This window comes from Danio rerio, chromosome 16 (assembly GCF_052040795.2).
Source record: "Danio rerio strain M-AB ecotype USA chromosome 16, GRCz13ab, whole genome shotgun sequence".
Classification (NCBI taxonomy): Eukaryota; Metazoa; Chordata; class Actinopteri; order Cypriniformes; family Danionidae; genus Danio; species Danio rerio.
Genome location: NC_141036.1, coordinates 35644646 through 35660162, shown reverse-complemented (window position 1 = coordinate 35660162; position 15517 = coordinate 35644646). Strand labels below are relative to the sequence as shown.

The 15517-nt window shown below is 41.0% G+C and overlaps 1 protein-coding gene across 8 annotated transcripts in view; it reads left to right on the top strand.

Moving 5' to 3' along the window:
- Positions 1 to 4024: 4024 nt before the first annotated feature.
- Positions 4025 to 15517, top strand: part of LOC147833379 (uncharacterized) — a 61111-nt gene continuing 49618 nt past the window's right edge. For 5 of the 8 annotated variants that reach the window (XR_015511552.1, XR_015511551.1, XM_087287228.1 and 2 more), the window contains exons 1-3: positions 5400 to 6670; positions 12110 to 12188; positions 14456 to 14533. Coding sequence is in view for 5 of the 8 variants with exons in the window: in XM_087287228.1 (XP_087143354.1) it covers positions 5642 to 6670; positions 12110 to 12188; positions 14456 to 14484 (1137 nt within the window). In the remaining 3 variants the exon portion in view is untranslated. Of the gene's footprint in view, positions 5271 to 5399; positions 6671 to 11045; positions 12189 to 14455; positions 14534 to 15517 lie in introns of those variants that run through there. The other 3 variants (XR_015511553.1, XM_087287231.1, XM_087287230.1) reach the window with 3 other exon arrangements.

Sequence of the window (15517 nt, the reverse complement as noted above, 5' to 3'; positions counted from 1 at the left end):
TTGGGGTCATAAATCATACAAGCTTCATCAACTCTACCAGGCCTCGGAGAGTCTTTTTCAGACTCGTAATGGTGACAGAGATGTCAGCATATCTGAGGAGATTTACAACAGATTCTCACTCACAGCAATTGGGAAATAATAGTTCCAGTTGCAGCTGCGCCGCTGGTCCAACAGGCCTATCGATCTCCACACAGCAATATTGGGGTGTTTTGAAGACACATTCGTCTGCAGAAAGACCATCAAATTACAACAAATCCTAGTAAATGAGAAACATGGATCATATGAGATGGAACGCCCTGTCAAGACTTTAGGAGAAGCATTAAAGGCGCTTAAAAGGGTATTCTGGGTTCCATACAACTTAAGATCAATGACGACACTGTGGCATAATACAAACAAGTCATTATCCATTTCATTTTTTGAAATAAAATTTGCACTTATTGGTCAGAGACTAAAAATGATCAGAACATCATTGTACAAATCAGCTGTAAACAGGTTTACCAGTATTTAAATGCGTCAAACAGAAGATGTGTTAACATCTTGTGCTTGCTGTGTGTTTAAGGCTGTTTTGGTTATTATAAGGTAAAAATCCATCATCCTTCTCATCAGCGACTTGCATTTAAACAGTCTCTGATCATTGCATGTGATGATTTTGGAAATTTTTTTGCACTCTTTTAATGCTTTCAAACAGTTCCCTGCAATTATAAATCTTGAGGTAGTTCACTATGATGCGATTTACTGTCAGTGTGTGATTAGATTGGGCAGGAATCGCAGGACTGATTTTTCTAATCCCCATAGACAAGGAAAAAAAGTAATGGAGTAAAAGTTCCAATACTGCACTAAAAATGTACTCAAGGGATAGTAAAAGCACACATTTTTAAAACTACAATTCCTGAGAAAAACTACGCTAACTAATAGTTAAAAAAAAAACTATTACTTACAGTAATTTGAGTATTTGTAATTTGTTACTTAACACCACTGGTACTGTGTAATGTTTTCATTGGGAGCAAAAAACGAATCATACATTTTTTACCATGATTTATTGAAGATATTTACTGAAATGTGGACAAAATTTGTTAAATAAATGCATTTTCTTAGACACTAGACTAGAAAAAAAAGTAATACTAGTCTTAACATGTAGCGGTACAAAAAGGTGTTTTTTGTGCATATTTGTTACATTGAATATGCTCTATTTATTTAAAATCGTTTGTAAAAATTGATGTGAATGTGTCTTCTGTGGCCCATTTACTAACCATAAACGTAAAAACACCTACTTTTTGTATTATTTTTAAACTGGTAGCCTTTCCAGTGTAAAGTTATGTCAAACTTTTAAGTTCTGTAAAATAATACAATGTGATACATAAATCCTTAAAACAACCATAAGACAGAATATATAGGGCTGAAATAATACACAAGAATTACGCAACATCATTAAAACATTATATATAATTATTTATATATTTAGTCACACTTTAAGGTACAATTACTATGACTTTTTAAAATAGGGAAGCAAGCTTTTAATCATGCTGCCTCCTCATCCTGGAATACTCTTTATTCAGAACTTAAAACGTCTGAGCTCATCCCGATTAAATCATTTCGCTCTATCCTTTATAATAAACAACAACAGTCCATTTTTCGATATACAGTTGAAGTCAGAATTATAACCCCCCCTGAATTATTAGCGCCCGTTTATTTTTTTCCCTAATTTCGGTTAAATAGAGGGAAGATTGTTTCAGCACATTTCTAAACATAATAGGTTTAAAAACTTTTTTTCTAATAACTGATTTATTTCATCTTTGGCATGATGACAGTACGAAATATTTTACTTGATATTTTTCAAGACGCTTCTATACAGCTTTAAGTGACATTTAAAGGCCTAACTAGGTTAATTAGGTTAGGGTAATTAGGCAGTTTATTGTATAAGGATGGTTTGTTCTGTAAAATATAGAAAAAAAATTAGCTTAAAGGGGCTTTCCTTGCTTTGTTAAACATCACTTGGGAAATATTTAAAAAAGGGAGAAAAATATCAAAAGGGGACTTATAATTCTGACTTCAACTGTGTTTTAACATATTGTAGTGTGGTATGGCTGAATAACCAAACTGTATTTTTTTCAATATTTATTTATTTTTATTTTTTTTCATAAGTCGTGCTGCATAACTCTTACTAACTATTGGGATAGAATATGTTTTATTAGTAAAAATAAATAGTCAAAATCTTAATAGAAGAGAGGGAATACGCCATACTGTTATCATTCTAAAAATATATAGTATTTTTTCAAAGATGTGACCTGTTCACTTTCATTGTAAATGCTGCACTTACCTTAGTTTTACTTTCTTCTTCTCAAATAAATAGCAGGGACATGTTAGAACTGTTTTTATTGATGAACATAAATAGCAGGGACATGTTATAACTGTTTTTATTGATGAACATAAATAGCAGGGACATGTTATAACTGTTTTTTTATTGATTAAGATTGTACCACAAACACTGAGGAATTGCACTGTTTAACTTGTATTGAACCCAAACCATTCTTTTAGCTTCCTTTTAGAATGATTGCAGACCTTGCAACAACGTTGAGCGCACTTGAACTCATGGAAATTCTCCAGCTTTAGTAGTCATACTGTATGTTGTCATCTCGTCCGGTCTTTACAACAATAGTTCCCACGTGTGGAAGGTGACAAAGGCCAACAGATCTGACACTTCAAAGCCTGTCAGTTCAACATAAAACAAACAATGGACATCAGCAGAGTGTACGGTGATGTAAATCTGTCACTTTTTGACATTAAGATAATTATTCCAACCTTCACAATTTCCGATTCAGCTTTCCAACGCAATGACTTTGCAAAAAAACGTTGACAACCTGTTATGCATCTTGTATGCATTAAATGTAGAGACATTTAAAATCTCCAGAAAGATCTATCACTTTTGGGACAAATAGTGCAGCTCTGTACACTCATGCATTAATTTTGGTGGTTTATGAGGACTGTCCATATACTTAATGTATTTTATAACATAAAAACAGCATATCATATGCCTTACTGTAAACCCAATCATCACAAGAAACCAAGTTTGAAAAATTTTAAAGGTGAAGAGTATTATTAACAGTTTTGAATTACGAGGATACAGGACATGTCCTCATAAACCACCCCAACATTGTAATACCTAGTCAATGTCATTTAACCACCAAAACCAGTTCACACATAAGTAGCTATAGTCATGGTTTTTATATCAACATTTAATAATCATATACAAATAAATACAAGTTTATTTGTATTTATTTTTACAAATTCATATTTATAAAGGAGGCCAATAATTTGACCATGATTATGTATTTTTGCTCAGGTATTTTAAATGTGAAGCTATGTCTTGGACTGAAGATGACTTGCAAGTAATCAATGACTTTATAGAGCAAAAATAGCCTTCAAAAAAGATGTGGGTTTTTTTTATGGATCAACGTTGTCAGCCCTGTCCAAGAACACCAACCACAGCTCTCCACATTCCACAGATTCCTCATTTATGGAGGTTCTGTCCTGGGACCCGAGCCCTGTAAAACCAAGTGCTTCACTGAGCACCATCAGCACATCCAGCTGGTTTCAGGCCATGGCGGATACACGCAGACCTGAATATCGTCTGTGTGGTTTAGTGTTGAATATACTATAAACCACACATTGAATAAGACCATTTTAGTTTGTTTCATGTTTCATTTTAATACACAAAAAAATGGAAAATTGTGGGGATCTATTTAAATCTCCATCAGACAAAATAAGTATTTTTTTTCCAGTTACCCAAAATTAGTCAAGTCAACTTTTCCTTCTTGGTTTTCTTCTCAACATTCTCTTTATCTTTCTGCCACAGGCCACAGACTTACTGATGTCTCCCTTTACAATAATGACTGTGAACAAAGATGATATTTGCCTTCATTACATAGTGACATCATTTATAAATGAGATTGGTTAATGTTTTTTTTTTTCGTGGACATTACACCCTGTATATTCAGATATGGCGATGACGATGAAATATACAGATGCTTCATTAGCAGCAGTTCAGTCATCCATCTGATTGGAACAGTTAAAGCTAGAGAGCTTGGACTCATAGAGAGGGTGGACTTATAATGATTTGGGGACTCTATATATATCTGTAGATTAGTCAGCACTTATCTGACAGGTGTTTCAGCCAGAAAGCAGGATCGCAGTGGTGTCTGTTATTGTTTGTCTTATTTGCTGTTTCCCTCCAATTTTTCTCAAAAATCCCACTGTTGCACATTTAGCAACTCTACCTCAGCTCTACTCTGATGGCTGGCAGACTGGCAGTGTCTTTAACCCCCCCGCTCATAGGCAATACGGAAGGAAAAGGCCCCAATTCATAGAGGTCCCCAGTTTTAAAAAGGTTAATTTAAAGGTTGTAGACAAATTGTACAACATAGAAAATTTATAAAAGAGCTGTATGATAATATAGGCTTGGATTTGGTCTGGCCCCCCTAATTCCTGGGACCCTAAGTGGCTAATGGCCGGAAAGTGATTCATTTTTTATTCATTGTTAAAATGTAGGTATTTGGTATGCAGCAAACCCAGAGATTGTTGTGTACACAATGACTTTATACAAAATTAACTTTAATGTGTGTTATGAATAAAAAGTGATCATAAACTAATGATTTCTCAACTCAAATAAGTGGCGCGGCTTGGACCCGGAAACGGTATACGTCACCACTTAACAAGCGGATATTACATTAGCAAAGTGTTTTTGGCAGCAGTAATTACGTATATTAATTCCTAGTCAACTGAAACCAGCTTTTTTGTAACAATCTATGGCTAATGTGTCAGCTTTCTTGCTTTTCTATATATTAGAATTACGCCGCTACGTCAGTAGGTGGCGAGAGCAACAAGTGAATCATGTGAATCAGTTGAACCGTTCATCAGACGACTCGTTCATAACTGGTCCATTAATGAATGCTAACGTTCAACGTATATCACTATACCATTGTTAGTTAGGGTTGTTACTGGTGTAATTCTCCTCATAATATTAATTTTCAGAGCCATTGGAACGAGAACATTATGTCTAAAATGTAAGTTTCTCGAGATTTCTTCCTTGTTTATTAAATTGGATGACGCAGCTGGTTTGATATTTAAAAAAACAGAGCTCGTAAGTTAAGTCGCATGATATCGATTTATATCACCTCTCGTACCATTACAGAATGTGTGTACATTCTCTCAGGTTTTATTGGACGACTCAGTCTGTTTGATTCAGCTTTTCATTGGTAAACATGAAACTTTAAGTAGAATATTGTAGCATGCTAGAAAAGGTTTAAATACAGTTCCTGGTTGTTGTAGTTTGGCGTGTATTTATGTTGGGTGATGTAGGGCTTTAAGGGGCTGGATTATGGGAAAAAGGAGTCTGCGCACTTGAGAGGGAGGGGGGGGTTTTCGAGAGATTGACAGGTATCTGAGGTTTTTCTTTGGTTTACAAGAGAGAGAGTTGTTTTATGTGAAGAGCTAAAAGGATTACTCTGTCTGCAACGTGCAAAAGTTCAATAAAAGACAAGTTTTGACTGCTAAACGCTTCCTGACCTTCTTCAGTCTGCTACACTGGTGTCAGAAGTGAACTGGATAGCCGCATTTACTTATTTTTCGTCCTGCAACCAACGCGATGTGGAAGAAGACCCAAGGAAAAATAAAGTCCGAATCTAAGGACCTAAGTCAAAGGTTTCGTGGGGCTCTGGATGGATCAATGTCGCCTCCTGAGCACTTGATTAAGCAGGAAGATCGATGGGAATCTCACAGAGCTCGTGTGATTGATGCCACGAGGCGGATGGCAGCAGACGCCGGGCTTTCGTTACCAGAGCCGAGTGCCGCCGAGAGTTACCGAACAGTCACGAGAGAAACAAACAAACATGGCGGCGCCCATGTTACAACGCGAGGTACTGATGAAAACAAACATAGCAGCCCCCAAGGGTTGGCGCTGTCGGCTGATGTAAATATACGCCGCGGCACCTTTGGAACCCCGCCGGGTGCGGATAAAAATGGACATGACGGCGCCCACGGAGCTGCGCTGCCTGACGATGTAAATAAACATGGCGGCGCCCACGGATCCGCGCTGTCTGCCGACGCATATGAATGCAGTGGCGGCCGCGGCGCTACAGCTATAGTGACTGTTAAAACACCCAAATTTTCAGGCAAAGCTGATTGGGAAGCTTTTCATGCTCAATTTGAATTGCTGGCTCGAGCTGGAGGCTGGTCAGAGGACCGCAAAGCTCTTGAATTGGCTATGTGCCTAACTGACGATGCCCTGTCCTGCTTGTTACTTCTAAGCCCTGAACACAGACATGACTATAATGCACTTGTCGGTGCTCTGAAACGACGTTTTGGCCAATTTGAACAGTCAGGCCTCCTGCGTTCTGAACTGAATAATAGACGCAGGCTTCCTGGAGAGCAGCTGAGAGTTTTAGCAAACGACATTGAGAATCTGACTCGACGTGCATATGCCCACATGCCTCCCTCTGTTCAAGGGGAGCTTGCAAGAGACCAGTTCGTCCAGGCCCTGGCCCCTGTGGAGCTCCGCAGACAAACTCAACTGGCCCACCCACATACCCTACAGGATGCTTTGGAGATGGCTTTGGAGAGAGAAATTGTTTGTGGAACCCCTAAATTGGAAGAGAGTCATCACAATATTGTTCCAGTAAGGTCTGCTGATGTGGGGGAGGGGTTAAGTGAAAGACCAGCCTGGGTCTCAGAGATAACTGAGTTAATTAGATCTGTGACACTTCAAGCCGAGCAACGTCCTCGCACGAGACCAAGGGTTTGTTGGGGTTGTGGTCAGACTGGACATTTAGTCAGACAGTGTCCTAATGTAGCGGGGAACCAGGGAAACGGCCTGGGGTCCGCATGAGCGGGGATGTGCGGACCCTCAACTCTCATCCCGACCATGAGACTTTTCCATCAGGGGTCAAAGGAGCGGGGCAAACGAAGAGAAAACATGTTTTGTTGGGGGAGGGGAAATATGGGCCCAAAGAGTCTGTAGTTGTGGTGGGTCGAACATGTGTTAGTGATTTTTGTCATGTACCAATTTTAGTAGAAGGAGTTCCATGTGTGGCATTGGTGGATACAGGCTCTACTGTAACGGTCTTGAGACCAGATTTGGTACCAACCAATGCCAGACTGGATCCCACCACTGTTCTGTTACGCACAGTGACAGGGGAACTTGCACCAATGAAGGGTAAAGGGGAGGTGGAGCTCACTGTCGGAGGGAAGACATTACAACATTCAGTGTGGGTGGCTACTGTCCAGGACCCCTGTATTCTCGGTCTAGACTTCCTAAGAAGTGCAGGCTGTAAGTTAGACTTGAAAAATGGTATGCTTTGTTTCGAAGGGGGTCCTGAGGTTGTCATGTCCACTGGAAATGACAGGGATATGTCTTTTACAGGCCTTCTAGAGGCAAAATCTTCTCATGGGAAGCCTAATGGGGGGGAACATATACCACACTTGCAAAACCACAACAAAGCTGACAACAGTCCTCAAGGGGTAAAGAACTCTCCTACTTCCTTAGCCCTTGCTCCGCCTGTGGTCTATCCCAGGGTGGCCCCACAATTCCATGACATGCAAGGGCAGAGAACCAGCACTCTGATTTCCCCTCTTGGGGAGGAGACAGGGTTGGGGGATTTGAGGGAGTTATGGTGTAAGAATTGTGAGGGCTTGGATGAGTGTCAGCAGAAGCAGTTTTGGGATTTGCTGTTTAAATTCAAACACTGTTTTGCATTTAGGGAGGGAGATGTGGGGCAAACACACCTAGTACAACATGAAATAGAGACTGGAGATGCCACACCTGTTAGGCTGCGGCCACGGAGGCTCCCCTTTGCACGACAGGATGCTGCTGATAAGGCCTTGACAGAAATGGCACAAGCAGGGATAATTGAGCCCTCCGAGAGTGCATGGGCTGCACCGGTAGTCTTAGTGCCTAAGAAGGGGGGCCAGTGGAGATTTTGTGTTGACTACAGACGCCTTAATGAAGTGACCAGAAAGGACTCCTACCCCATTCCCCGTGTCGACGAATCACTGGACCTGGTGGTGGGGTCCTCATGGTTCACTTCCTTGGACCTTCGTTCTGGCTATTGGCAGGTACCGCTTGCGCCTGATGCAAGGCCTAAAACAGCATTTTGCACCAGTCGAGGGCTGTGGCAGTTCCGGGTGCTCTGTTTCGGTCTCTGCAATGCACCTGCCACGTTTGCAAGGTTAATGGACAAGGTGTTGTCGGGTATTCCAAGGTCTGAGTGTCTGGTGTACCTAGATGACATACTGGTCCATGGTAGCTCTTTTCAAACCTCACTGGAATCCCTCAGTCATGTGCTGGTTCGTGTGAGTGAGTCTGGCTTGAAGCTGCACCCAGAAAAATGTAAATTCTTTAGGAAGGAGGTGACATTTCTAGGGCACAAATTGGGAGGACAGGGAATTGGCACAGTGGAAGAGAAGGTGCAGGCTGTGAGCAACTGGCCTGCTCCCACAACAGCACAGCAGCTTAAAAGTTTTCTTGGCTTAGCGTCATATTACAGGAGGTTTGTGGAGGGTTTTGCCAGCATTGCAGACCCACTTTTCCGTCTGCTGAAGAAGGATAAATCCTTTAGGTGGACGGAGGAGTGTCAGGATTCTTTTGCTGCCCTGAAACTGTCTCTGGTTACAGCCCCAATCTTGGCCCCCCCTGATCCGGCACTTCCTTTCATTTTAGACACAGATGCCAGCAATGTGGGTATGGGGGCAGTTCTCTCTCAGGTGGGGGCTAGTGGGGAGAGAGTCATTGCCTACTATAGCAAAGCATTCAGTAAGGCTGAACGCAGGTACTGCGTTACCAGGCGGGAACTCGTTGCAATGCTTTTTGCTGTGCGACATTTTAAGTATTACCTGTGTGGGTTACATTTCACAGTACGCACTGACCATTCTGCTCTCCAGTGGCTTATGTCATTTAAAGAGCCAGAAGGCCAACTGGCACGCTGGATTGAAGAACTTCAGGCGTACAACATGAAGGTAGTTCACCGTACAGGGTTGAGCCATGCAAACGCAGATGCTCTGTCTCGCCGGCCGTGTGCGATAGCTGGGTGTCGCTACTGCGACAAGAAGGAAGCCAGGGACCGAGAGCTGGGGAATGTTGATGCAGGGGAGAATTCTGCTGATTGTAAGTGTGGGGATACACTGGTGTGTGCAGCAATGGAGGTTGTGGGCATAGAGGACTGGAAGCGGCTGCAAGAGCAAGATGTAGACCTGCAGCCAGTAATTCAGTGGGTTCAAGCCCAACAACGACCTCCGTGGGAGGAAGTGGCTATTATGTCACTGTCAACAAAAACTTTATGGGCCAAATTTAAGGGCTTGCGTCTGCGGGATGGTGTGTTGGAGAGAGGGTGGAAAGACCCCACCACTGGAGAGGAAAGGTGGCAGGTGGTGGTACCAAAAGTGTTGCGTGAGGGGGTTATTGGGGCTTCTCATGGTACAGTGGGGTCTGGACACTTTGGTGTTTCAAAAACACTTAATCGAGTGAGGCAATGTTTTTACTGGGGGCGGGTAAGGAGAGATGTAGAGGATTTTTGTCGGCGTTGTGATGCTTGCACTGCCCGTAAGGGTCCCCCTGGTCGGTCCATTGCTCCTCTTCAGCAGTTCCCTGTAGGAGGGCCAATGGAGAGGGTGGGGGTAGATGTAATGGGCCCATTCCCACGCTCAGAGAGGGGTAACAGGTTTGTGTTGACGTCTATGGATTATTTTACAAAATGGCCAGAGGCGTACGCACTGCCTGACCAAGAAGCTGAGACAGTGGTAGATGCATTAGTGGATGGGATGTTTAGCCGTTTTGGGGTCCCTGAGTCCATCCACAGTGATCAGGGCCGGAACTTTGAGTCACGTGTATTTGCAGTTATGTGTGAAAAACTGGGGATCCACAAGACAAGGACTACCCCTTTACACCCACAAAGTGACGGTCTTGTCGAGAGATTTAATAGGACTCTGGCAGAACAATTAGCCATTGTAACTGAAACCAATCAGCAAGATTGGGACAGGCACTTGCCTTTTATTTTAATGGCATACCGATCAGCTGTGCAAGACTCAACTTTATGCACTCCCGCCCTTTTAATGTTGGGCAGAGAAATCAGAACGCCCGGGGAAATGGCTTATGGAAGGCCTCCTGATGCACCTGCTGTGCCACCGGGCCCTGAGTATGCAAGTAGGCTTCAGGCCTCTTTGGAAACCGCTCATAGTTTTGCAAGGCAACACTTGCTGAAAGCGGGGATCCGACAGAAGCGGAATTATGACTTGAAAACGAAAGGGCGACACTTCACAGCGGGAGAGAGGGTGTGGGTGTACAGCCCACAGAGGAAGAAGGGCAGGTGCCCTAAACTTGATGCACAGTGGGTGGGGCCTTGCATTGTACTGGAGAGAATTGGGGAAGTTGTTTACCGTGTTCAGATGCCACCAAGAGGCAGGAAAGTAGCGGTGCACAGGGATAGACTGGCTCCGTACAGAGGGTGTGCTTCAGCAGATACAGTGCTGGCCTCTCCTACAGTTATGCCTGTTCTGGAGAATGAGGCGGGACACGGGTTGGGTAGTTCTAATACTATAGATGTCCTCCTTGAAACTACACCAGTTCCTGAGCTACAAAGTTCACATTCTGGTGGCCCTGTTGCAGATAGGGGCTCACCTCGGTCTCAGAGAGTCAAGAGGCCACCAAGACGTCTCCAGGACTATGTTTGTTCCCTCGAGGTCGAGGAACTTTGTGAGGAGGGGGCAGTGTAGCATGCTAGAAAAGGTTTAAATACAGTTCCTGGTTGTTGTAGTTTGGCGTGTATTTATGTTGGGTGATGTAGGGCTTTAAGGGGCTGGATTATGGGAAAAAGGAGTCTGCGCACTTGAGAGGGAGGGGGGGGTTTTCGAGAGATTGACAGGTATCTGAGGTTTTTCTTTGGTTTACAAGAGAGAGAGTTGTTTTATGTGAAGAGCTAAAAGGATTACTCTGTCTGCAACGTGCAAAAGTTCAATAAAAGACAAGTTTTGACTGCTAAACGCTTCCTGACCTTCTTCAGTCTGCTACAATATGTTTCATGTTATAATTTTATACATATCTTGATATCAGCCAGTTGGCCCTGCTTACAGAACCACGCAGTGACCACTTCGGATGGATTAAATATACTATAGATATACTACATCAAAAAAAAATTTTCACTGCCAGACTTTCAAAAAGCCAACAAGAATAATGACACTCTGCTGAAACGTGAAATGCTGTGAGTAAGCCTGGATGGTGACAGAGCTGATGGCTTTATGGTCATCCATAAGAGTCTCCATTACATCTTTGCTTTGTTAAAGACAAAACCAAATCATGATTTTTGTAAGCTTCATTTGAGGTCCCGTCCTGTGATGACTGCTGGATAGCTGACCATCTGCCAATGAGTCTGGTTCCTTTCAAACCCCTGAAATCTTCCGGCTCGGCGTCCAGAACCCCCTGCGGCACCCCCAGCGCAATTTGTCCTGAAGACCTAACACCGAACCACACACCAGATCAGCCCTGTGAGCAAATATGTATGTTCACCATGGAGAGCTGTTTCCGTCTATGGAGTGAGAGGGAACATGTGTGACCGCTTCATGTCTGGCTGAAGCCTCTGCGGGAGGAAGTGGGGTTTTATTCTGCAATGGCTTTTCCAGGCGGAACAGAGAATGGGAAGGAGATGCAGAGGGAGAAAGAGAAGGAAGAGAGGAGAGAGACCAATTTCATCCCATTCCAGCACCTCTAGGAGAGCCTTCACACTCAAAAAAACATGTATTTCAGGGCCTGTCGGAGTAAAATCAGAGATTAAATGATGGATAAAATTAGTGTTCCTAGGGGGTATATAGGGGGTCTTGTGGGTTGTGGGGAATGATGTGAAATAACTCACAGAATCCCTCATCAGTACTTTAAAGTAGCTCTTTGAATGATCTGATTTGTATCTTTATGTTTGGCTCATTTTCATGCCCAACATCTGAGCTCAGCACCTCAGGGATATTTGAGTCCATTTTTGTTGGGTTTTATTGGAATTGTGTGTGTTTCTTCTTTATTTTAATGTCCCAGAGGTTTATTTTTATTAACAGATATTTTGTTTTTCTTGTGTGAAAGTCACAGGACCCTCTCTCCTCACTACCACACCACATGAAAACCCCAAAACATTGCGCAATTCTGGATGTGCCTAACACAGGTGAGTGGGCTTGACAAACCACCTGTAGAAAACACATTTCATCTCTTTGGCACTTTAAAAGACACTTGGACCAGTTTGCACAATAGCACCAGATACTTTCTTAAAATCACCCCATATCTGTAAAAACCTTGTGCATTTATGAAGTATGCTTCACACTGGTGAGTGGGCTTGATAAACCACCTGTAGAAACACTCTCCGCTCTCTCTCACTTTATTTAAACTCAATTTGACAATAACTGAATAAGGAAAATAATGAATGTACCACAAATTATGTTGCACTACTTGTTTTCATCAACCCTTAATACCTCCTTGCACAATATCTTGCACAATGGTATGTCTTATGTAAACAGTCTGTCTTTGCTTTTGGGTATAAATTAAGTTTAGTATATATATAGTTAGTAGTTAGATTACCACTGCAGTGTGTTAGTTATGAACTACCTGACTAAATTCTTGTCATCTATCCAAGCTTTTAGAAACAACAAATAATAACTTGACTTCTAGTTGATCATTTGGTATCAGAAGTGGCATATGAAATGCAAAGGCCTCTAAATTATGCTCATTTCACCAAATTCTGGAGCACCTTGACCTTCTTTCCTATCAGGAACTTTGATGTGGAGGCTGAAGTATGAGAAGGAGTGCTATCCTGTTGTAGAATTTGCCCTCTCCTGTAGTTTGTAATGTAATGGGCAGCACAAATGTCCTGTTACCTCAGGCTGTTGATGTTGACATCCTCTCTGCAGATCTCTCACACACCCTCATACTGAATGTATCCCCAAACCATGATTTTTCCTTCACCTGATTTCTAAGAGCATCTTGTGTCTATGCGAGTTCTGATTGGTCTTTTGCCGTATTTGTGAGGATTGGGATGCAGTTTAACAGATGATTTATTGGAGAAATTCACCTTCTGCCACTTCCAAATGATCAGCTAGATGTCAAGTTATTATTTCTTATTCTTACAACTGAGATCGACGACAAGACTTTTTGCCGGGTAGTGTATGGGTTTAAAATAGCTTTTGCATCCAGTGATGTGTTCTTATTTATGACTATGTTTATTTATGTAGCATCGTGGTGCTGTGAGACACAGCTTTTTGTTGCACTGTATGTCCACACATGTAGAGGAATGACAGTAAAGCTCAACTTGAACTTGAAGACTGCAACAGTTTAATAGACCTTAATCTATTTTTTTATGTTTTTATTTTTTAGAAATCTAAAAATAAATTCAACATAAACTAAAAAAAAAAAATCATTTATCAATTATCAATAAAAGCATTGTTTAATTTCCAATTTATTTACTTTAGAATGAGATAAAAAAAGAAGTAATGCATTTAGTTCTAAAAGTGGTTAAACTTTCGTTTACACCCCAGAATATGAACAAACACTTGATGTTTTTGTGAAATTTAAAATAAACTAGCGAGAATGCAAAATGGAGTTCAGTTTACTCAAGTCCACATGGCCAAAAGTGTTTAAAGCAGAAGCAAGCAATTAATCTTTTAAAAAAAAATTCCATATCAATGACTCAACAAGGCTGTTATACAACAAAATATACTACAAATTGTGAGAAAATTATGAATACTGTCAAGAGTCAGGCTCACAGTGTTGTTCTGTGGATATTTAGTGCAACATTTTGATGTACACTTGATGAAATTTGTCTTAAGAATTGTTTTTTTTAAAGAAAATTTACACTTAGTTATGTGCTTAAATGTTATTAATAGTGTTTCTGTTCTCAGAGTGCACCTAAGCCAAGAACTACATTTTATGGTTGTCTGTAAAGACAGCATCTAAGCATTACTTCATGATCTGCTTCTACAATTAACCCTAAATCTTCTCTTTAAAAAATAGCATTTTTATTTTCTATATATCTTGATGATGATGATATTTGATACTATAGATATATAAATAGTTTAAAATAATCCCTTTTTTTGCATGACACAGTGACTAAGTTTACATGGACATCAGTAATCAAATTATTGCCTTAATCTGAATAAGACAATAATACGATGACTAAAATCAGCATACTCCACATGTCTTAATTCCATTTCTGTTTTGTTCTTATTACCTTAATTGAATTAAATTAATCAAAAATCATCTGTTTACTTGGTAGACTCTTAATCAGAGTATCGTCTCAATCTTATTAAAATTTGGTTATTGGTGTACATGTAAACATACTCATTGACATATAGTACAAAATACATATCTCATTTGGTATGCTCTTGAACATTCGAACAAACAAATTTCATTAAACATTTTGTTTCATTTGTTTCATTTCAGGAGCATCTGTAAATGTCACATTCTACTGAATGTCCTCAGTCCTTCGCATAAAAATGATTCTACAACCCAAGAAGTCTGGTAAGGTTGTGTAGTTTGTTTATTAAAATGTATTGCAAGCTGTTAAAATACATTAATTTTTGCTTTTTAATAGATAAACATTAGGGTGGCACGTTGGCTCTGTGGTTAGTCGTCTCACAGAAAGGTTGCTGGTTCAAGTCTCGGCTGGGCCACTTGGCATTTCTGTGTGAAGTTTGCATGTTCTACCAGTGTTTATGTGGCTTTCCTGTCTTCAGGTGCTCTGGTTTCCCCCACAGTCCAAATACATGCGCCATAGGTGAATCGAATAAACTAAATTGGCTGTAGTGTATGAGTGTGTGTAGAGGTTTTCCAATACTGGATTGTGGCTGGAAGGAGATCCACTCCGTAAAACATATGCTAGTTGTTGGTTCATTCTGCTGTGGCAACCCCTGAAATAGAGACTAAGCTGAAGGAAAATGGATGGATGAATGAAGATAAATATTTATTAGCACTGAAATGACAAAATACTTTTAGGTATTAACCTAACTAAATTAAAGTTATTATTAATCTTTTTTTTACACTTAAAACATCAAGTTTGGGAATGACTATGGTAGAACAAAATCCAGTGTTGTAAATCTGACTTTTTTTCTTAATTTTGCATGTTTTTGATTAAGCTACTCTAAAAAGCAAACTCCTGAGAAAGAAAACTTCTTTTTAAACTCATTCCGAACACCATTTAGACTAATGTTCAGAAATGTGGCTTTTATTTGTTCTTTAAAACCAGAATAAACAGCGGTGGTTTAACCGGTGGGGTGGTGGGTGACACCCTGTGAACTAAGCCTTTGCTTCTTGTCGGAAATTTGATTAAATGCGGCAAAGACTGGGCGACCCACATGTCTGGGAGTGGAGATTTTTCATTTTTCTTTAATACTCATGTTTAATTTCATGATTGGCTAAAGCTCCAGGTGGCTGCTTAATGTCCAACAGATGGGCCCCTCCGCAAACCCAATTTTCCATTGCAGGCTGATGGCAATAAAAGGAGGG